This window comes from Pantherophis guttatus, chromosome 1, assembly GCF_059756535.1.
Source record: "Pantherophis guttatus breed Tessera chromosome 1, ASM5975653v1, whole genome shotgun sequence".
Taxonomy (NCBI): domain Eukaryota; kingdom Metazoa; phylum Chordata; class Lepidosauria; order Squamata; family Colubridae; genus Pantherophis; species Pantherophis guttatus.
Window position 1 is genome coordinate 152,247,382 of NC_142063.1, and position 22,450 is coordinate 152,269,831.

Genomic DNA, 22,450 nt, shown 5'->3' on the forward strand with positions numbered 1-22,450 from the left:
AGGTGGACAATATGTATTTTTCTGATTGGATTCTGGAGTCGTGTTGGCTGTGGGGAACTGAAATAGGTTAGCAGAAATTTGAAACATTTGAATGTAGTCCTTTTTTCCCAAGCTAGCAACTAGTCTTTAAAAAAACAAACCAAAAATAAAATAGAGCATTGTAAGATTAATAAATACCCCAAGAACTCTTAAAGTGAAAAAACAACTGAAAGCCAACTGAAAGATCAGAGTAAGTTTTCTTCAAAATCTGATTGTTAGCGAATGTCATCGAGGAGAATTTATCTTGTAAGAGACAGCTAGAAATTTATGTTTGTTGCGTAAGTTATTTTGCCATACTGACAGAAAATAATCAAAGGACAATGTACAGCATTAGTGGACATCCAGTTTTACTTAAGTTTTAAATTATAGCAGTTTCTCCCAGTATCATTAAACATCGCATCATTAAAGTTGCCTAAGTTCAATAATGGGCTGAATGAGGGGAAACATGCTAAAATTTGATCCAGGCAAGGTAGCAGTGCTATTGGACTCAAATTGAGCTTTGGCCCATTTCAGATGGATTGTATTTGCTGCAAAAGAAAACTTCGTCATTTGGGACTGCTTGATGCTCCATTGAAATGAAATTTACAGACGGCAACTATGATGCACAAGCTTCTGAGCTGGTCAAAGCTGACAAGGTATCGCATCCAAACTACTACAATCCACTCTGCATGGGGCTACCCTAGGAAAACTTGCAAAATATTGCAATTAGCCTAACTACTGTGAGGCTCTGGGATCATATTACAGTTTTATCAAAAGATCTGCATTGATGACCTACTGCTTACTCAGCATTGTTTAAGGTAATGGTATTAAACTTCAAGGCTTTGGGCCTATGAAACCACTTCTGTTACAAATAGGTGCAGTTGTATGCAGGACAGATGAAGCCAACTTTGTGGCATGAGAGAGACTGGAAGACTCTTCTATATACTGTATCTCCCAGGCAGTAGAATGCATTCCTTCGGGAGTTACAGTTAGTCATTTAGAAAATCTGTAGAGAAATATATTTTTGCCAGGTTTTTAATGACTGACTGACATTAGCATTTTATGTACTTACTGAATTTTGTTCTATCCTGACTGTTATAGTAGAAAATCAGGTATAAATCACACAGTAATACAAGGGAAGAGTCAATGGATGGGAAGAGTCAATGGATCAATTACATTTTATTTCCAACCAAAAGTTTTAAAATAATCAGCAAGTAATTTCTTTCATAAATTACTAATAAAATGTTAAGTTAGAATTATGAATTAGACTTTCACTACAATTATATTTCTTCTTTTTAAACCTTGCATAGTTTTCATTCTGCTTGAAAACATTGTACATTGTTTCATATCAAGTTTTCTGAGCTTTCTGCAAAGACAGCTATATCAAGGTACAATTTTTATTATAAACTTGCTTCTTTTTACTCTACTTTTCACAATTTGGATTATGAAAAAGATGTTACGCTTCTATTTGATCCTTCCAAATGCTTTTACCATGTAAATCCTAATCGTGCTTTAGTATCATCATATTTTTGTTCATTTAATAGCTTCATTTCTTGAGCTGTTTCGCCTATGTAGGGTGGCTGAATAGCCCGCTTCTCACAGCAGTGTTGATCTTCACTATAAACTGGGTCGCTGAAAGTAGGAATGTCTCCATGCAGTCTTTTGAGAAGTGGGTAGAGATTCTGAGTAGTCTTAGATTGTTCATCAATTATTTTCTTTGCATATTTCTGGAACTCCTGCTCCCTGCATAATGCAATCAGTTCTTGCTGTTTAACATACTCAGCATCTTGCTGCTTCTCATTTTCTCCTCTTGCTATTTTTTCAGCCTGTATTGGGAAAAATTAATTTTAAAAGTGTATACCTTATATATGTGTGCTTGTGGAAATCTTTTTTCTTTAAACCCAAGCCCAATACATGAGTGCAGTAGTAAAAAAAAATAAGCAAAAGAATTGATTTGCATATCAAACATATAAATGCAATTCATTATTACAAACAAATTTGCTTTTAAGCATTTTGAGATTAGCTTTATAGGCTGCAATTAAAATGTATTCTTCCACAAATGAATGAAATACAAGATTTTTTCCCCCAAAAAGAAAATATTAAACTGTTAATTCTTCATGCCTTTTTGGATGCAAAAATAAAAAATTAAAGCTTTTGTATCAGGGTCTTAGGTCTTAACATTTAAATCACAAAGTCATCCACCTTTGACTTCTGATGGATTATCAGTAAGATTGTAAACAGTTTTAATAATGGGTATGCTTTGTTGTTTATTTTTAATGTCATCCAAAATAATTCCCTCTCTTAGATGATCAAAATTTACTACCATTTAGAAATGATGTATGAATCGTCTGCAAACATAGTGCTGTAAAGATTACATGAAAAGCAGAGCTCTCTCTATATGTTGTTTGAATTAATTCAATCCTGGGGTTCTTTGATAGGGAAGAAAACATATTTCTGTGATCTCTTGCTCTGATATGGAGATGATCTTTTTTTACTACATTGTATTAATGATGATCCTGGTCTTTTATATTTGTAATGTTCTCTGACAGGACGGAAAGTTCCCTTTAATGTATTTGCACAACCGACATTGGAAATAAAGCTTTCCCTGATATGATACCCTGATACAAAAGTATCCTTTCACCCTCCTAGGACTGAACAGAAATTTTATAAGTTGAAATATTTTCCAAGTATAATATGTATACTTACTATCTGTGTAACATGAGCTTCTTGCAATTTTAAGTTTGCACAATAATTTCTATGTATCTTATCCTTCTCCAGTTCTTGATAGATCCGGTCTGCTTCCATCAGTCCAATAAGCGTTTTTTGATCTTCCAATTTCTCCTCATTTTCCTTTTCTTCTTTCATTTTTATCTGAAATAATGCAATCTTATATGTATTCCATAATACAATCTGAAAACTGATGACTGTGTTAACTTGCTACAGAATAATTTATAGAGTTGCCCTGATTCTATAATACTTTGGGCAACCCATACTCAAGTACTTCTATTTGAAAGGAAATGCCATTATTTCAATTAAACTTGCACCATACAAGGTGCTCAGAAGGACAGGTCACTTCTGTAATTTTGGCTAAGGAGTGTAATTTTAAAAGTTGATCACTATGAAATAATGGAACATGTCAAAAAGAATATAAGTAACCTGCATTTTTTTCTTACCACGTTGATTCTGTGTTCTGCAATGGATTTCAGATCAGCTTGGAATTTTTCTTCTTTAGCTTGGGACTCTTTAGCTTCCTCCTCTTCTTTCTCTGCAATTTCTCTTGCAACACGCTCATCTTCATCACCCATCTTCTTTTTCATTCGTGCTAAAAGGCGGTTAGTAATCCTCTCCCTTTGCTCTTCCATTAATCTGTAATGGTTCAGTACTTACTGCCTTATATGCTAGCAGAGTCTGAAGTATCACTTCGATTCTACACCGGATAGAAGGCAGTCTGAAATATACCTTAATTAAATTTCACACTGAATAGAAGGCATTTTCTGTTAGAAAAGGGAAGCCCCATTTGACATAGACATCTCCTGTCTCTCAAGAAATAGGAGTACACACCATTCTGAGAATGACAATAAGGATACACAGGGATTCTTCACCCACCAGTACTGATGACTGACGGGTGAAATGCAGCCTATTATCTACAAAGCACAGTCTCTTTTGTGAGTGGCTTGGCAAAGAGAAGGATGTTTGCTTATTTGTACAATATATCAATACAAATATCTCCAGTTTTAATCCAAAATAAATTATGCTTCTACTAAACAAATCATGAAATTGAGCTGTAGAGCGTTTTGGATTTGAATCAGAAGATATGCTTTGGAATGTATGAATGTAGCACCTGTCTACAACTCATAAAAGCAGCCGTGTCTGTTTTCAGGCCTTCACAACTGCAATCCTAGAAATGTCAATGAATCACAGACTGCTTTCTTGTATGCCCTGAAGCAGGCATGGCTCTGATAAAAGAAACTTGTAATTAACAATACAATTGCTCAGAAGATATGATTGGAAACTAATTGTTGAGAATATGAATTTAGCTAATCCATTTTATTTTACTATCCCCACACAAATTATTTATTATGAAGGTTGATTATTGAGATACAACTTCACAGTTTACTTCAGGCATTTATTAGACCAGCAAAGCCTTAGCATGGAAAGGGGTTCACTTTCTTAATTCAATGCTCTCCAAAGATACTTTGTGTAAATGTACAACATCTACCTTTCTTAGCTAATATTCAGGAGGGTAAGGGCAGGGGTGAAATGCTCCTGGTTCGGACCGGATCATCTGATCCAGTAACGATGGAGGCGGGTGGTTTGGAGAACCGGTAGCAAAAATCCCTGCCTCCCCCCCATGCCCAGCTGAGACGTGCAATCATCAGTTTTTTTTAATTATTTTTAAAGCATTTTTTCTACAAACTCTTTGGCCGAAAAAATGCTTTTAAAAATTAAAAAAAATCCTCTGATGATCGTGCAGCTCAGCTGGGATTGTCAGAGGCTTTTAAAACCATTTTTTCTACAACCTCTTCAGCTAAAGAGGTTGTAGAAAAAATGGTTTTAAAAGTAAAAAAAAAGTTGGCCACACCAACCGTCACATTAACCCCCCCCCCCCCCCAGCCATGCCCACAGAACCGGTAGTAACAAATTTTACATTTCACCACTTGGTAAGGGTCATAATCTTATGTATGTGTAAGACCAAGGTTGGAGAAGAATGAGCTTAAAAAACAAATGATTCAGGAACTTGATATGTCCTAACCAAACAAAGAACTTTTGTGCAACTCTCAATTTTTATATACTAGCATATACAGTGCCATCCCGATGCAGCTGATTTTGGATGGTATGTTCTTTGACTGCATGAGGCCCTTGCACCAGTGAAATAAATTTCAATTCAATTTCCATTTCTTCTACAGTCCTTTATACTATCACTACCATATTCCTCAGAGTTCCTCAATCATTCATGGACTTCCCAAAGGAGCAATGAGCAGGAGAGGAATCAATAATGAACTTAGTGAATGGAATGCCAAGGCAAAGGAATTTCTCAATGGAATCCAAGCCATTATCTGTATCACATCTTAAAAGGTTCAGAAAATTAATCTTTTATGTTTCATAAAAAGAATTGAAAAGTAAAGACAACATTAAATTTAGCTTCATTCCTGCCATGTTGTTTTCTTCACAACTGTAAGGAAGAATGGGTCACTGCCTTCTGGGACCACTTTCCAACTTCCCAATCTAGTCTAGAGTTTCCTTGTGGTCTCACAAAACCTGCTTAGGTTTTTTCAAGATTATCGAAGGTTGGCTACATGTGACCATCTTCAATAAAGAACTGAAGTAAGTATGTCTGAAAAACATTCAGAACTGCCCTGTGCACAGAAATTCTTTTTGAATTTGAAATCCTTTGAAATTCTCCAGATTTATTTGTAAAACAGCTCCCATGATAGCTACAAGAAGCATAGTGTGGAATAAGAACAAAACAAAATGTTTTGAAATATTCCAAATGTTTTTTCTCTAGTACAGAATATTTTGTATACTTGTGGCCTTCAGTCTGCTAAAATGTTACATGTTTATAGTATTAAGGAAACCTATAATAGAATCTCTACAGGAAGGTATGTAATCATTATCTGGAAAAATGTATCTATATATTTAATCATGAATTTTAATTTAATCATTATTTTCATGTACCTGCGTAACTCTTCTTCTTTTGTTTTCTTCAATTTATCCATTGCTTGCTTTGCTTTAAAATGTGTTCGAATTCTCTCATCCTCTTCTTCTTGTTTTTGCTTTTCTATAGCTTTGAGAGTTACCTGGTCAGCAACATATGCCTTTAAAATAATCAGACAAAACTAAACGTTCACTTCATTTACAAATTCTCACTCTCCCAATTCTTAGGGAAAGTCTCTCTGAATTGCAGCTTTTAATGGCATTGCTTTGTTGCTACATGCAGTTAGTTTATTTCTTGTTTATTACTTCTTTAAGTCTTCCAGCATAGCTCTTACTCACATGCAGAGTCAAATTTAACCTAATCCTTCACTCTGACAAAGATAGAAAATTTGAATATTTCTAAAACCAACAAGCAGAACTCAAAAGATAAACTTGAGGGAAAAGTTGCTGAACCAAAGTTGGAAAGATTTTGGACAATCAAAGGAAAAAGACAGGGAGGGGGTAAAGAGAAGAAAGGATCAAGAATGCTAGGAGGAGACTTGGAGACTTTTTAAAAAAGAATTAAAATTGTTGTAATAGCAGAAGCCTAAAGGATAGAGAAGAGCTACAACAAATGGAAGGGGTGGGGGAAGATTCTAGTCCTTAAAACTTTGTGGCAGAAAAAAAAAAAAGATTACTGCCCTGATGAAGGCAAAAAAGAACTGGAGATTGAGTCTACAAGAGACATGGTAAAGCAGTAGTTAGAATGCAGTATTGCAGGCTTACTCGGCTGACTGCCAGCAGTTCAATTCTCACCAGCTCAAGGTTGACTCAGCCTTCCATCCGAGGTGGTAAAATAAGGACCCAGATTGTTGGGGGCAATATGCTGACTCTAAACCGCTTAGAGAGGGCTGTAAAGCACTGTGAAGTGGTATATAAGTAAGTGCTATTGCTATTGTATGACCATCACTAAGTTGTTTTGATTAGGTGACCTTGCCTTGCTCAGCTGATATTTTTTGTTATTATTTCAAGATGGAGGATGAAAAACAAATTTATCCTCTCATCCAGAAAATGAAAGGGTACTGGGGAAAAAAATTGAATTTAGGAGCTGAAGGCAACAAGCAAATACACTTCTGAGAGGTATTCAGAACTAAAAGGCAGGAAAGCAAACAAGCTTAGCCTTTTAAACAACAGGAGCTTTAGATGGGATCAAAAGGAAAAAAAGCAGAATACTTTAAAATCTGATTAGCCCCATGCTGTGTCTGCATACTATTCTCACTTCTTAGAGTGTTTCCATGTCTGTACTTTCTTGGCCACAAGACAAGTTATGGGTAGAGACCTTCACCAAGCCAATATCTCTCCCTTTATGTTACATCCCTGCATACTGATAAGATCAGACAGGCAAGCCATTGCAATCTGCCTACCTTTTCTAGTTTGCATCTCACAATTTAACGTGTCAAAATTCAGTAAATTCAAGTAAAATTCAGGAACATAACACTACTTGAAATAACTCTCCATACTAGCTAAAGAGTTAGGTAGAGTACTTTTGGTGTACCAGAACAAAGAACCACGGTGATATAATGATGATACATATTGTAGTTGGAAAAAATTGCTAATGCTCCATGGCTTTTGCTGATGCCCTTCTTGGTTCTTCCTTTCGTTATGGAGGGAAAAAGAGAACATGAAGCATAGTATGCATTTCTAAACTCAAATAGTGAGAACTAAAAGTATTTGTGCTGCTTCAACAAAGTCTGCAAGACATGCTGCCCCTGCAAGAAAGAAGCAAGCAATAAACATGCCATTTCACACATATATATGATTTTAGGAACTGCATTTGCAGGGCAACTCCCTGCAAAAATATAATTAAATGTTATTCTTTTCCCCACTGGCAGCAAATCTAAAGCTCAAGACAGTTCAGTCAGATGCAGAAACTATATTATCTTCTGATCAAATCTTACATGAAGCAAACAGGTGCCAACATGAAGGTGAAACTATATACTAGCGAGCAAGGGATTGGATACTGTAGTTCAACAGTATTTCCCACCATTTAATCGATGGCAGAAGTTACTATTACTGTCAAAAGGCTCCTTGATTTTGAATCAATGTCTGAAATTTCAAATCTCTCACTTCCCCAAAATGCAGGTCTTTGATCATGCACCATTATCTGCCCTTTAGAAACAAATGTCTGAATAACTTGACAGAGTATTCAAAACCAGCACCCCTAAAAGTCTTGAATATTAAAAGGATTGAGAAGTGTTCTTTCATTTAGCATAGGCAGCCTATGGCAACCAGATAATTTGGATTATGTTCCCATTATGCTCATCAAGGATTATGGGAATTGTCAGCCTAAATATCTGGAGGGCAGCAGTTTCTTATATCTATTTTGCAATTAACTGTCAAATATTTAGATTCTCACAACATACCAGATGGGCGTGTCTTCGTTTAACTTTCTGTTCACGTTGTGTTTGCTCTTTTTCCTGCATTTCCAAATGATATAACTTGGTCAACTCCTGAAGTTCTTCCCTTTGTTTTTTCTCTTCTAACCTGTTTATGTTTGCTAAGTGTTCATGTTCCTTTATCCTAAAAACACATAATGAGCATTGATTGACTAAAATAGGAATGGAGTGTCTATGGTTTTCCAAATATTGCTGAACTTTCAGTCAAATTATCACCAACATCCCTTGTTCTTTAAAAGTGTTGTTGAAATCTCCAAAACTACTTAGTGCAGCAATTCTCAATCTGGGGGTCGTGATCCCTTTGGGGGTCGAATGGCCATTTCACAGGGGTCGCCAAAGCCCTCTCTCGCCCCCCCCCCACGCCTTCACTCACCCTCACCCTCTGCCTCTGTTGGATCGCCGTTCACTTACCCCGCCCACTCCCAATCTATTGCTGCCTCCTGAGTCCCAGCTGATGGCTAGAGGGAAAAAAACTGTTTAAATTCTTGCTGCGGGGCTTCAAAGGGCCGCCCTACAGCTGATCAGTTTTAAAGAAAACAAATGAGTAGACCGGTGCTTGCAAAAATAGAAAAAACAGCCCGTTTCAGCTTCAGCATAGGTTAATTACTATAAGTTGATTTGATCAGCCTCCCGACTCTCAGCTGATTTGCTCTTAGCTGTTTTGCGGAGGGCTCTGTTGCTAGCTAGCTGCCAAGAGGTAAATTGCTGGAGCAGATTTTTTTCCCCCTAGCTATGCTGAAAAAGCGAAACTGAAAGTAAAGCAGGGTCTTTGTTGCAAGTGACAAAACGAGGCAGAGAGAGATTTCTTTTTCTTTTTCGTCACCAAAAAAGGTAGGTGCAAAACTGCAAACAATGGGAAATTTAGGGCAAAAGAGGAGGTTCAAGATTTTAAAAGAAAAAAGCTCTATTTAACTAGGGAATTGTAATAATTGAGATACTATTAATTGTATATTGTGTTGAAAGCAGAAATGGTTAAGTTGTGGTTTGGAGGAATATATGGGGGAAATTATTTGGCTTATTATTATTGGTAAATATAATTGATTTGTAAGAAATTGGATTGCATGGAAATAATTGGAATATTCATGTTCATATTGATTAATATACAAAAAAGATAGTTATATAACTAATTGATTTACATTAAAATGTTAAATTTGTATTAAACAACTGTATTACATAATTACATAATTAACCAATGTGAGGATGGATATAAAAATAGATGACAATGTGAAGGGGTATAATATAGAATAGAAGGGAAAAATTGAATTTGATTAAGATTAGAGATGAGGATGAAGGATAATATTGGTTTTTTTAAAAAATAGATGAATAAATATGGCAAAAAGGAAATTTAGAATTTGTAAATTTAATTGAAATGACTAAACACTGTTTAAATTTGTGAACTGGCCAAATACTCTGTTCAAAGAAAATACATTGTATGTTTGTAAGTGTGTTTCTAATTACTGCTATTTATTCATATTTGTTCTCTTTTATTCTTTAAAGTTTAACAATTGATTCTTTATCTTAATATCTTTATATTTGTTTGGGGTTGGTTTTCTTCCCTTTCATCTTTTTTATTATACAGCAATCTTTCTCCTCAAACCTACCACCTCTCTCTTTTCTTTCCTTCTTACTTTCTCTTCCCCCCTCTTCTTTTCCTCCCTATTTCCTCTTCCTTTCTCCTTCTCCTCCTCTCTTCTTCCCTCTCTTACCCTCACTCCTACTCTAATTTCCCTTCCCTTCCTTCATCCCTCTCTATTGCTGTATCCTTTTATGCATATGGACTACTCAGAGGGCTAAAAAAGTTATTTTTGACTGGTCCTCGCACTTTTGACCAGTCCTCAAACTTACGACTGTCCTCACATTTTACATTTTTTGCCCTATCTTATCACCATGGTGAAGAGAAGCAGTTGTGAAATGAGTGACATGGTTGTTAAGAATGCTGCATGGGCATAAATGTGAGGATGGTCATAAGTGTGAGGACCAATCAAAAGTGCGAGGACCTGTCAGAAATAACTTTTTTCAGCCCTCTGAGTAGTCCCTATACATATAGCCATGGCCACCCAGTCACATGACCTCCAAGCCACGCCCACAAAATAAGCCACGCCCACAGAACCGGTAGTAAAAAAATTTAGAACCCATCCCTGGTTGGGGGTCACCACAACATGAGGAACTGTATTAAAGGGTCACGGCATTAGGAAGGTTGAGAACCACTGACTTAGTGCCAAGTCTGTCTGATAGGCCAGACATTTTTCACTTCCTAGCAAGTTATTTTTGGGAGAAGAGTAATTTTTGGTAGGGAGAAAAAATGTGCATTTTCTGCATCAGTACAGTACATATATCAAAGTTGGTCAAAGGCATAATGAGCAGTTTATGTCATAATTCACTGACCCATCTGTGGATGATCATGGTATATAGAAGACTACATTGGAAATGTGAAAGAAATACAAGGCAAAGCGCATGAGAAGGATGCAAGCAATCTGAATCAAGATGGGTAATCTTTTGGAGTTGACGAATGTAACATGGAGGTCAAAGTGTAGGTTTAAGTATGAATGAATTTTGAATGAAAAAGTTACAATGTTTTAGAAAAAGTGAACTGGTGTCATCTAGACTACGGTGTGTGTATACGAAATGAAATTCATAGGCTGCTCCCAGCAGAATAAAAGTAAACTTGATTTTAAGAAAGAGTATGTAGAAGCTGGTTACAATGAAGTGAAATAATTATTTTACCAAGTGCCACTGAATGGGCAGAGCTATGCTAATAGGTATGATGGCATGATGAAGAAAAATACATGTAAGTAAATTATTACTGAAAACATTGAAGAAATGAGCAAAGTATTCTATCATATGTATCTGGAGGAAAAATATAATTGCAAAGAATATTGCCAAAGAGAGCAAGGAATGGTTAAGGCTAAAAAAGGGCAGGAAAAATACAAAGAAATTCTCACAAATTAAAATTTTTGGAAAGTGAAAATGGCTGAACAAGAAAACTCAAGCAGACTGCAAGGTTATCTTGTCATCACCCTCATAACTGGATAGTCGCTGTATAAGGCAATTGTTAAATGAAGTGTACTATATGTGATCTCTTGTGCACAATGGAAGTTAGTCAAAAAAGCCAACATAACTGGGCATAAAGACATGCTTCTGCCCATTGTGTTATATGGAAATGTAAGTAGGATATGTCAAGGAAAACAGAAAAGTAAACTGAATTGCAGTAAGAATGAGATATGTAGGAAAACATGTATAGTAATAAAAAGATGACATAGGAAAGAAATTTAAAGAGGAAAAAACAACATATGAAGCAATGTACAGGCATGGTGGAATTAAGCATGTTTTGCAAAGAGGAAAGACTATGATTAATTATCTTAATTAGCTAGATGTAATTAGCTTTCCTTTTCTCTCACATCCTGCCTTTAGTTTATTTACTACAGGTAGTCTTCGACTTACAACAGTTCCTTTAGTGACTATTCAAAGTTACAACGGCACTGAAAAAAGTGACTTGTGACCATTTTTCACCCACATTTATGACACTTGCAGTGTCCCAGGGTCATGTGATCACCTTTTGCAGCCTTCTGAGAAGCAAAGTCAATGCAAAGCAAAGTCAATGGGGAAGCCAGATTCACTTAACAACTGTGTTACCAATTTAACAACTGCAGTGATTCACTTAATAAGCAAAAGGCAAGAAAGGTCATAAAATGGGGCAAAATTCACTTAACCGTCTCACTAAGCAACAGAAAGTTTGGGCTCAATTGTGATTGTAAGTCAAGAATTACTTGTACTTGTTTTCTGCATTTCACCTACAGTTGCGTACCCTGAAAGAGACTGATATGATCGGTGCCTATGTACCTGAGGATCTTGATCACTGTAACAGCTGCTCATTTAGAAGGTGCCTGAATGAAAGTTTGGTTTGGTTTTTTTGTCATTAGCATTAGTGAAAAGGACATGCAATCATAAGGGGGAAAAAACTAAGTACTAAAACAGCTTAATTTTTATATTGTTTTTTGGGGGAGAGAAATGGTTTTACTTGGCAAAGAATATATTTGTATTATATTTACTGTGCCAGTTGATCATTAGCAGTCTGCAGTCTCTTCATGTGTTGCATTTTATCTTTTTCTTCTTGTAACTGTACAGCTTTTAGACGTTCACGTTCTATTGCCTCATTCTTGCTTTTGTACAGATTCTTGTGTTGCTTTCTAAATTCAATCTGAGCGTCTCTTTCCTTTAAAACTTCAGAATATAATAAGGCTCTCTGTAAAAGATAGGTTTAATATTTAGTAGTCTTCTACACTTCTATACTACATCATGGCCAAAAATTAAAAGGAAGAAAAAATGTAATCTATATTACATGAAAACTTTTCACTCTATCGTTTTCAAAATACTGTTGCAATTTGGCTTCTTCTATTTTCTCTTTTCGCTTCTGTGCTTGGTATTTTGCTTCTTCAAGGTCAACCTTCCTTCTTTCTTCTTCCTCTCTCTGTTGCCGCACTTCTTTGGCTTTCAGTTTTTGTTGTGACATACCCTGTGATGAAAGTATACATAATCTTATTAGGGATATTATTTTTAAAAATAGGTTAAATGATACCTTTTAAAGATATGAACAATACTTATCTAGTTTTAAATAAAATAATACCATTGTCCCCTGGAACTCTATCTGAACTGTTCCCTTCTCATGGAGATAATTTTACCAGGATGTGATGGGTTCTCTATTGTTCTGTTTCATAGAACATTTGTCATCAATTCTGATGACAAAATGCAACCATATTCCAACTTAGTATATTATGTTCTACCTTAGAAAAGTCCGATTCCGAAAAGGGCAGAGCTTGCTGTGAGATGCTGCTTTCATCATTCTGATGAAAGTAGCAACAGCCCTCAGATGCCACTACAGAGATAAGCAGTAATACCAGTTAAAGCCCTGGTGAACAGATACGTTTTAAGTGAAGTTGACAGCATTGGCATTTACAAATTCTTCTTACTGCAATAGTGTGGGTCCAATTTTTCACAAGTGCCTGAGATTTTAAGTGCAAATCTTTCCGTGCTTTCTTTTCAGCAAGAATCCGTGCTGTTTCTCTTGCACGAGCAGTGAGACTGTCTTGAATTCTTTGCCATTCTGCTTTGGGCAAAATGGTTATCTGGTGAAGATCTACTCCCACTGGAAGAAATAATCCCTCCATCACATCATCATCCTCATTTGCTGGGCAAGAAAGAAAAATAGATTAAATAAATAATGTGTTAGAATGAGTGTCCAAACTCTTGTAGGATGCTTAACTTTATTAGGCATTTATCTTTTTAAGCTATGTGTATCTTTGTTTTTAATTGTCTTATTTTATAAACTACTCAACATTGTGACAAATTAGGTAGTTTATAAATTCCACACATACACATTAGAGCCAGTTTGATACAGTGATTAAGATGCTGGACTAGAAACCAGCAGATTGTTAATTCTAGTCCTGCTTTAGGCATGAAAACTGGCTGGGTAGGTGGTGAAAACAATATTATATATGTTCATCACCTTGAACTACTTAAAAAGAATCAAGGTGAGATAAAAATCAAGTAAATAAATACATATATGCCTATGTATATAAATCCTTTACTTCTTAACAATGGCTTTAACGAGTCTTCAACTATGCCTAAATTATGTATGTATCAAGTTTTACAATTAAAAATAAATATTTTCATTCAGAAGCAACCATTTGAATTTTTGTCCCAAAATATTTAATGAAGAACAGAGTAGGAAAGGCAAAGTAGGATAGGTGATTGGGGGAAAAGGAATATGTCATGCTTTTCCACCCCAATGGACAAGGAACAATGGTATCTGATACAGTGGATATAAAGCCTACATACCTGTTAAAATGCCAGGTTTGTTATATGTAAAAAAATCAGACTAAGATAAATCACTTCAGTATTTTTTCCACAAAGTATATAGACTTGCTATATGCACTATAGCTCTGAGCATAGAAGGAAATTTGAAAAGCAGTCAGTAAGCTGATCTTATTATCACCAGGAAATTCTACGTACCTTTCTAGAGACAAAGGCATTCATAAAACAATTTGAGACTTCTCACTAGTTACAACTGGGAGGCACTGCTGCAATATTATCCATTAGATGAAAAACAGAGCTTCATTCAACTGAGGAAGTTAAATCAGTCGCTTATGCCAAAAAGTAAGTTATTCACTAACTCATAGCTAAACAAAGTTGACTTACACCAGTGGTTTTCAAACTTGGCCACTTTAAGATGTGTGGACTTCAACTCCCAGAATTCCAAAGCTGATATGTTGAGAATTTCCCAGGCGACATGTAGGCTGGGGAAATCTGGGCATTGAAGTCCACACATCTTAAGTTGCCAAGTTTGAAAGAACACACACTTAATACCAGTAACAGTAATAGAGTTGGAAGGGACCTTGGAGGTCAACTAGTCCAACCCCCTGCTCACGCAGGAGACCTGTACTAGGGATTCGAACCGCCGAACTGCCGACCTTTCCGCTCGACAAGCTCAGTACCAATACAGTATTAATTATGCAATATTCTGTGAGCTTTTAAGGCCCTCTTAAGGAAGTCTGAAGGATCGTATTTTTTTTCTCACTCTGGCAGAGCAAAGACTGAGGAAATCAATCGGTGGGCAGAGATAATATAACGGCGTCCGTTGAGCTCTGGCTCGCGCGCCCAGCAATCCTCCCTCCAATAAAGGAGAATATTATTGTAGCTCGGACTTAAAATGAAGAATTTGAGCACTGATTGAGCATTGCTGGCGTTACCCAGTTTGGGGAACGAGGCATCTGCAAGAAAACAAACCAGGTTCAGAGAGCACCAAGGCCCCCTCCAGCTTCTCTCCCTCCCCGAAAGAAACTCACGCGTAGCCTCTCGCATCTGCCCCTTGCGCCTGCCGAATCGCACCTCGGGGCGAAGCATCGCCCCCATGGCAGCTGGGAGGTGGGGGGGGGAGGGAGGAGGAGGCCGCCCCGAGACGCCCTAACTGAAGCAGCGCGAGGCACCAGGGTGTTCGGCGGTTGCCAGGCAACCGGGGAACGGCTGCGTGGCGAAGTTACGCGACGCTCTGCCGTTGGGAGGAAGGGGAGGGGGAGGGGTGCGAGACTTGTTTGGTCGGTCACGTGATCTCGCGTGGCCAAGACGTTGCAGGGGCAAGTCAGTTGGGTCGGGTGTCGAACTGGACGCCGGTAGGCCGCTTTCCCAGTTCTCTCTCTCTCTCTCTCTCTTTTCCGGGCTACGGGCGGCTGTATTCTTTCTCTCTTTCTCCCATTTGTGCAGGCTGACACGTTCTCTCGCCCCGGGCTTGGGCCGAAGCCGGGAGGGGTACACTCGGAAGACGGGCTGCCTCCGAGGGATAGATAGGTCTGTGCTGCGGCGCCCCCGGCCCGGGGCTGGTGGCTCAGGCAAGTCCTCGGGCTGGCTTTGGCCTCCCTTGTCGGAGCCGTTCAGTTGCCTCGCAATGAATGACTGCTGTGCGCGCGAGGAGCCTTGGCGCGTCGTTCGCGGCTCGTTTTCCCACGGCGTCCCTGGCAGCGTTGCTTCCCTAAGACTCCCCGCGAAGGAGCCATCTGACGGGTTGACGGATTGACGGTTCGCCTTTATAGCGGTTGGTGGCTTTTGTAAAGGTAGCGACCGTACGAAAAAATAAACCTTAAAATGTCTATATAGACCGCTGCGGGCAGTGGAAAAGCTTAGCGAAATACGGGTTCCTTAATTAGCGACTGCAAACGTGGCCTTTGCTGTATAGATTCTTACCTGGCTGACTCTTCCGTCTGCTAATGCTTGGCAAAGCTTTGAGCTATTTCTGCCTTACATACCATTCTTGTCCCTACAGAACAAGATGAATTGCTTCTCTTGATAGGTCACATTTGCCAGGCTGCCCCGGGCTTGCAAATCTTGCCTTGATCTTATAACTAAACGTTTATTTTTGAAATGTAAACGTTATTTGCTCCAGTGACTGTAAATTGTTATGGTTTTATTTCTGGCTGTACACCGCCCTGAGTCCTTCGTGAGAAGGGCGGTACAGAAATTTAATAAAATAAAATAAAATAAAATAAATTACTCAGGAGAGTACAGATGATCATTCTGTTCTTTGCCTATTTCCAAAGAGAGCCAAAAGCAGGTCAGATTCAGGGCTACATAATTGCCCATACATTTCTTTTCCTGCTTGCCATGTACGCTACAGTATTTTCAAAGTGATTTACATTGACAGACTATGGGAGTCATTGAGTCCAGGCACCTTTGGTGAATTTCAAAGACAATTGAAGCTTTTCAGTCAAATCTTATCTTTTAGCCAAGGTTTTTGAAAAGGTAAAAATCCATACAATGAGATTGTAAAGTCAGCTACATGTTAATGTGATGATGAATGTCTTCTAGCTCTAATAGTTGACATCCATTGTTATTCCAACATATTTGAATGAAACCTAGTTGGAGGAAAGTTATTAAGCTCTTTCATTTAAAATCCCATTTTACAAATGGATTCAAGGAGTTGATGTTTTTGAAATATCTAAAATCTATGTACTATATTCTTATGATGTGTAGAATCTGGCTGTTTGATAATAGAGTCCCCTTTATTGCATACAGTTATCTCATTATATTGTGGTATTCTAAATTGTTAAATAATGTGAGCTTTGTACTTCGTTTATCCACGAACTTCACAGGTTAATATTAGCCTAATTTACCTTTAAGCCGAATCTTGTCTCTTTACCAAGATTATTGGTAAAATACACAGGAAAAACCTCTGTGCCTTTCTGGGTTCATTCAAGCCAGATCAGAATAAGAACATGTATTTTCTTCTCTCTGTCTCTGTACAGTTAAGTGGCCTGCAGTCATTTTCTGGCAGAACTGAGATAAATTCTATTTGATTTACTCCAATGAATTCAAGTTTCAAACATTATCCAGTGAGTATCATTGATGTATTGTGGTTGATTTTTTTTTTAAAGTGCACATCTATATAAATCTATCTTATCTATCTGTGTCAGTTCTATACTTTTTGATAATGTAATCAAATATCCTGTCTTTGAATTTTTGTTTTGACTAATTATTACTTTATATGCTACCATATATAGGTAGTCCTCACTTAATGACAACTCAGCCTAGAATTTTGACCATAAGTTACTGTGATGGTTAAGCAAATCATGTGACTTGTCTTGATTTTACAACTATTTTTACAATGGTCATAAAGTGAGTCGCCATAGTTGTTAAATGAATCAGAAAGTCATTAAGTGAATCCATTTTCCTAAATGGGCATTTTTTTGCTGGAAACTGCAACTGGTCATAAACAGCCAGTTGTCAAGTGCCCAAAATGCAATCATGTGCCCGTGGTGTGGATGTGTTGGTATGGGTGGGTGTTAGTCCTAACTTCAAGGATGGGTCATAAGTAACTTTTGGGGCTCATGATAACTTCAAATTGTTGTTAAACTACTGGTCATTAAGTGAAACTACCAGTACTTTACAGTTTATTGTACATTCTTTGTTAGTTAAGGTAAATCAATATAAATATCACATACAGAGGACTAAAATTAAAACTGAAATGCTTTGAATAGCCCTAACTTCCTGCATTGTTTATAGCTTGCACATTATATAAAAACATAATGTGAACATTATGTCTGAAATATATGCCAGGATTTTCTGCATGTAATTGCTGCCCAGTTTAGATGCCACAACAAACTGTGATTTGGTATAGCAGTATATAGCTTGGACTCTCTCTTCTTTGAAAGATAACTTATATTTTGAGAAGTATTCAGATGCATTTTAAAACTATTATGAATGATTTATATATGTCTCAGTATTATTTTTCTTGCTGAAAATTTTCTTAAGGCTATCAAAAATATGATTATATAAATGATTTATTTCATTCATAATTAAATTATTTTTCTCATTTCCAGGTTATACTTATATCCAACAACAATGAGATTTCTACTGGTTTTTGATTTTGATCATACAATTGTAGATGAGAACAGTGATACCTGGATTGTTAAATGTGCACCGGGTTCAAAACTTCCTGATGAAATAATAAACTCCTATCAAAAGGGACATTGGACAGAATACATGGACAGAGTTTTTAGATATCTGGGAGATAATGGAGTAAGAGAAGAAGATATGAAAAGGACTATGACAACAATCCCATTTACTTCAGGAATGATAGATCTTTTAGATTTTATTGGCAAACACAAAGGCTTTTTTGATTGCATAATTATATCAGATTCCAATACTGTCTTTATTGACTGGATTTTAAAAGCAGCAAATGTTTTTCAACTATTTGATGAAGTGTTTACAAACCCTGCAAGTTTTGATAGCTTTGGCTATCTTTCTGTACAGAATTGTCATATCCATGATTGTACAAAGTGCCCCATAAATTTGTGTAAGAGGAAAGTTTTAGAAGAATTTTTAGAAAGCAATTTAACTTCAAGAGTTAAATACTCACAAATTGTATATATAGGTGACGGGGGAAATGATCTGTGTCCTGTAATGTGTTTAAAAAAGAATGATGTTGTTATGCCACGCCATGGGTATATTTTGGAGAAAATGATTTCTCAATTAGCTCAGGATCTTGTTCCATTGGAAGCATCAGTTCTCCTTTGGTCTTCTGGTGTTGAGATTCTTGCCTACTTAGAATTGCTTATAAAAGAATAGTTCCCATTTAGCCTAACAACAGCAAATTGGTGCTACTGTCTTGCCTTTCTCATAGTAGAACCTTTCTTTATGGATATTAGAAAAATCACATGTTGTTTACATCATTTTGTCTTCCCTTTCCTTGTACAAAATCAATATATAGTTAGTAGGATGAATAATTTAATGAAGCAGATGCCAAAATTATTATTAAATGTAGTAGTCATCTGTGTCATTTCAGATGAACTATTAAGATCTGTTCTATAATATATGGTAAATTCTGTTTAATTATATATTGGCATCCATGATAGTATACATTCAAATTGGCTCTTACCAATAAAGAGGGGGGGAAAGCAAATCCCATTGTGTAAGTGGAAATCTCGCTCAAATAATTGCTGTCATTTGCTGCTTTTCAAAAAAATAGCAGAATATTATTTCTTAGAATTGAAAAACACTCTCATAGTCCTGTAAAACTATAGAGATCCAGATTATTTTTGTAACCAATTACAATACAACAGTTGGTTGCAGTTTAGTAGTATCAAACTGAAAGAATGCATAAATAAAAATAATACCTATTTTTCTCCTATTTAACAAATATTCTACATCAGTCAATCTGGTTAAAGGTAATGCACCAATACAAATAAATGTAGGCAATACCGACTACTGTTTAATACTATCTGATTTAACTGTCCATAGAAGTGTTGGTTTTATCTGCAAATAAACTATAAGAATGCAAATGAGATGATGCAGAGAGAGAGATGTATTTCCTTTCATAAGCAAAATACTTTATATGAATCCAGTTCAATTCTGTGCATATTTACTAAGAAGTAATCCCTAAACTAGGCCAGTGGGATTTATTCCTAAGTAAACTACATAGAACTGAAGCCTTACAAAAAATAATTATGTAAAATGAAGAGTATGTCAGTGCCACAAAGACAAAATCACTGCTTCAATTTATTACATTTATCTTTGCTAATACCTGTGAGGTATAATCTTTCTTTTTATGTAATTTTGTTACAAATATGAAAATCTTGGAACAGGAGGACTGTATTAGGCTATCTGCAAAAAATATGACATTGTCTTTTTCAACTAGTAAATGTTATTAAGAGGCATAAGCCTTCATAAGCTGAAACTCAGTTCATGACAATCTATGCCTTTTATTAAAATTGGTTAGTTAGAAAATGTGCTGCCAAACTCCTCTTAATATAAAAGTTATATCTGGAAGTTTTAAAAAAGGGCATAAATTGATAAGCAGTTTTGTGTTGGTCTTTTTAGCCTTTGCAAAAAGTGAATGTGTGAAAATTGGTTTAATATGTGGAATTGTATATATGGATAATGTATTTTTTTAGTTTAAAATTAATGAAAGGAGAAGATTAAGAAATTAGTTCAATATTAGCTGGCTCTCAGATATTAATTTATGTTGGTCTTAATGAGTAGGTTATTTAACTATCTGGTAAAATTCAGATATTGAGTACATTTGATATAGTGAACAATGAATTTGCTTAGAAATCCGTATTTCACTTGTTATTCTTTGAAATACTATGTGCCTACTAAATTTTTTGGAATATGTGTACTATTTAAAATAACAATGATTAATTTATCCCATTTGTAGTTTTTATTTAAGATGTATGCTTATAAAGATAACAATTAAATATTTTATTACTGAAACTACCTGTTAAATATTTTGCCTTAACTGTAGAATATAGCGATTATATAAATCAACAGAAACAACATGCTGTATTGGACCTAACCTAACAGATGTTTAGTTGATTAGTATAAAAAGAACATTGGTTTTCTATTTCTTCCTCTGTTGGCGATACACTATATATTAAAGCTTTTTCTAACAAATTCTTCTCCCCTAGTTTTAATGAAGCTTATATTGCATTCCTTCCAATATAGATGAGGACCCTATTACATGGTCCAAAGATCTGCTTATTTGATAAATGCGAATGCTGATTTTAACAATTAACTTGGCCTATGGATTATAGCTTGTGCTTTCAACCATTGTGCATCCATATTATGCTGATTTATAATCAGACTATCAAGAGTTCTGCTATTTATTATTGAAATAATTCATATGGCTGCCCCATCTCAGAGCAGGTGGTGCAAAAGGTTAAAAACTAACAGTTATAAATAATACCTCATGATTCTTGAAGGAAATAATACATTCTGAACTTAAACTCATTATCAATAACAGTGGTTTCCTACTCTTCTGATCCAAACATCTGTGGAAACAGTCAGGTCTTGAGAACCTTATGAAGTGCTAACAGGGTTGGGACCAACCGGATCTCTATGAATATGCTGTTCCAGGTGGGCACTGTCAGAGAAAAGGCATTATGTTTCCAACAAGATGACATCGTTTAATAGAGGGGACTTGAAATATGCCCTCTTTCTAGATCTAGTAGGATCAGCAGGAAAAAAATGGAAGAAATTGATATAATAGTATTCAGAACAAAATTCAATAGTGGTTATTTCGCTGGATCGGTGGGTTTCAAAATTTTTTACTACCAGTTCTGTGGGCGTGGCTTGGTGGGCGTGGCAGGGAAGGATACTGTAAAATCTCCATTCCCACCCCACCCCAGGGGAAGGATACTGTAAAAAATCCATTTTCTCCCAATCAGCTGGGACTTGGGAGGCAGAGAATAGATGGGGGCGGGATCCAGTCAGAATTTTTACTACCGGATCTCCGAACTACTCATCATTTCCGCTACTGGTTCTCCAGAACTGGTCAGAACCTGTTGAAACCCACCTCTGCTCTGGATGCTTTATATGATTTCTTAGAGATTCCTGAAACGAGTCTCAACCCAAAGATGCTTTTTCAAAAGGCAACTGCATTTTGTTTTTCCTAGGAAAATGACAGAATCTCCACAGACCAGGGGTGTCAAACTCAAGGCCTGGGGGCCGGATCTGTTCCACGGGGTGCTTAGATCTGTCCTGTGGGGCCATCCTGGAAAACAACTGGCCCACGTGTCTCTACCAGCGAAAACGGCCATGTGCGGCTCTCCCGAGTTCCTTTTATGCTAGCAGAACGTTGTAGGAAGCCAAAAACGGAGCTCGGGAGCCTGTTTTTGCTGGCAGAGCACTTGGGCCACCACAGGCACGCTGTGAGCTGGCCACACCCACCCCGGCCCCATGAGGTCAAAGAACCCTGATGCGGCCCTCAATGAAATCGAGTTTGACAGTCCTGCCATAAACAGTTGCCATAGGCTTGTCCCAAATTTAATTCTTAACGTTCTTTCCAGGATTTGGAATTTTTCAGGAATTATAGATTATGATGAGGATGATGGTAAAGATACATACAAAGAGAAAAAAAGTATCTGTTTTGCTTTTTTTAATTATAATTTTTTATTATAATTAAAAAGCAAAAATAAAAAAAAAATAATTGTGGATTCTGTGGAAAATAATATCCCTACAACATTGTATATTGCTTGTAAAATTTTCAATTATTTTCTTTTCCAAAAAGAATAGCAAGAAACGGGGCTTTTCAGCAATATACTCAATTTTGTAAACTACATTGCCCTGCTTTTTTTTTTTTTTTTTAAACATTTCATCAGGGCTTATTCATCTATGATATGTGTGGATGTGGGCCTAGTCTTCCTTTGATAGGAAAACTAGAAAAATAATGAATCATGTCCTTTATTCTTGGTTGACAGACTCTACTTATCATGGAAGGAGGCAACTGGAGGTGGTGAAGGCTTCAAGTCAGTCTTGATCCAGGCCATTGCCTGGACTACAGGTAGTCCTCAATTTAT

General features: G+C 36.6%; 2 protein-coding genes across 8 annotated transcripts; one reads left to right on the plus strand and one right to left on the minus strand.

The window, feature by feature from the left end:
• Nucleotides 1-1,178: 1,178 nt before the first annotated feature.
• On the minus strand, nt 1,179-15,198 carry CFAP210 (cilia and flagella associated protein 210). Of its 3 annotated transcripts, none has more exons than XM_034427046.3 (9): nt 14,951-15,198; nt 13,076-13,293; nt 12,448-12,621; nt 12,158-12,351; nt 8,076-8,232; nt 5,695-5,834; nt 3,192-3,384; nt 2,725-2,889; nt 1,179-1,844 (listed from the first exon to the last, which is right to left on the minus strand). In XM_034427046.3, exons 1-9 carry the CDS (start codon nt 15,015-15,017, stop codon nt 1,506-1,508), a joined length of 1,647 nt encoding a protein of 548 aa, XP_034282937.2. In that variant the 5' UTR covers nt 15,018-15,198; the 3' UTR covers nt 1,179-1,505. The 3 variants fall into 3 exon arrangements, with proteins under 3 accessions (XP_034282937.2, XP_060543996.2, XP_087740751.1); XM_060688013.2 differs by lacking the exon at nt 14,951-15,198 and adding an exon at nt 14,683-14,941; XM_087884625.1 differs by lacking the exon at nt 14,951-15,198 and adding an exon at nt 13,944-14,047.
• On the plus strand, nt 15,094-20,546 carry PHOSPHO2 (phosphatase, orphan 2). Of its 5 annotated transcripts, none has more exons than XR_015731820.1 (4): nt 15,094-15,274; nt 15,366-15,712; nt 16,901-16,987; nt 17,975-20,546. XR_015731820.1 is itself a non-coding variant. In XM_034427067.3 (3 exons), the coding sequence occupies exon 3, from the start codon at nt 17,997-17,999 to the stop codon at nt 18,720-18,722; it is 726 nt and encodes a 241-aa protein (XP_034282958.1). In that variant the 5' UTR covers nt 15,224-15,274; nt 16,901-16,987; nt 17,975-17,996; the 3' UTR covers nt 18,723-20,546. The 5 variants fall into 5 exon arrangements, 3 of the variants coding, with proteins under 3 accessions (XP_034282958.1, XP_060543997.1, XP_034282951.1); XR_015731821.1 differs by having other exon boundaries at nt 15,173-15,274; nt 15,366-15,693; XM_034427067.3 differs by lacking the exon at nt 15,366-15,712 and having other exon boundaries at nt 15,224-15,274.
• Nucleotides 20,547-22,450: the final 1,904 nt, after the last annotated feature.

Excerpts from the sequence above, each read along its gene's own strand:
- CFAP210 (XM_034427046.3), bottom strand. The coding sequence starts at position 15,017 with ATGGGGGCGATGCTTCGCCCCGAGGTGCGATTCGGCAGGCGCAAGGGG. Across the intron at positions 8,233-12,157 it reads GCTAATGATCAACTGGCACA|GATAAAGGAACATGAACACT; the intron begins GTAAATATAATA and ends ATGTGTTTTTAG. Across the intron at positions 2,890-3,191 it reads CAGAACACAGAATCAACGTG|ATAAAAATGAAAGAAGAAAA; the intron begins GTAAGAAAAAAA and ends GCATTATTTCAG.
- PHOSPHO2 (XM_034427067.3), top strand. The coding sequence starts at position 17,997 with ATGAGATTTCTACTGGTTTTTGATTTTGATCATACAATTGTAGATGAG.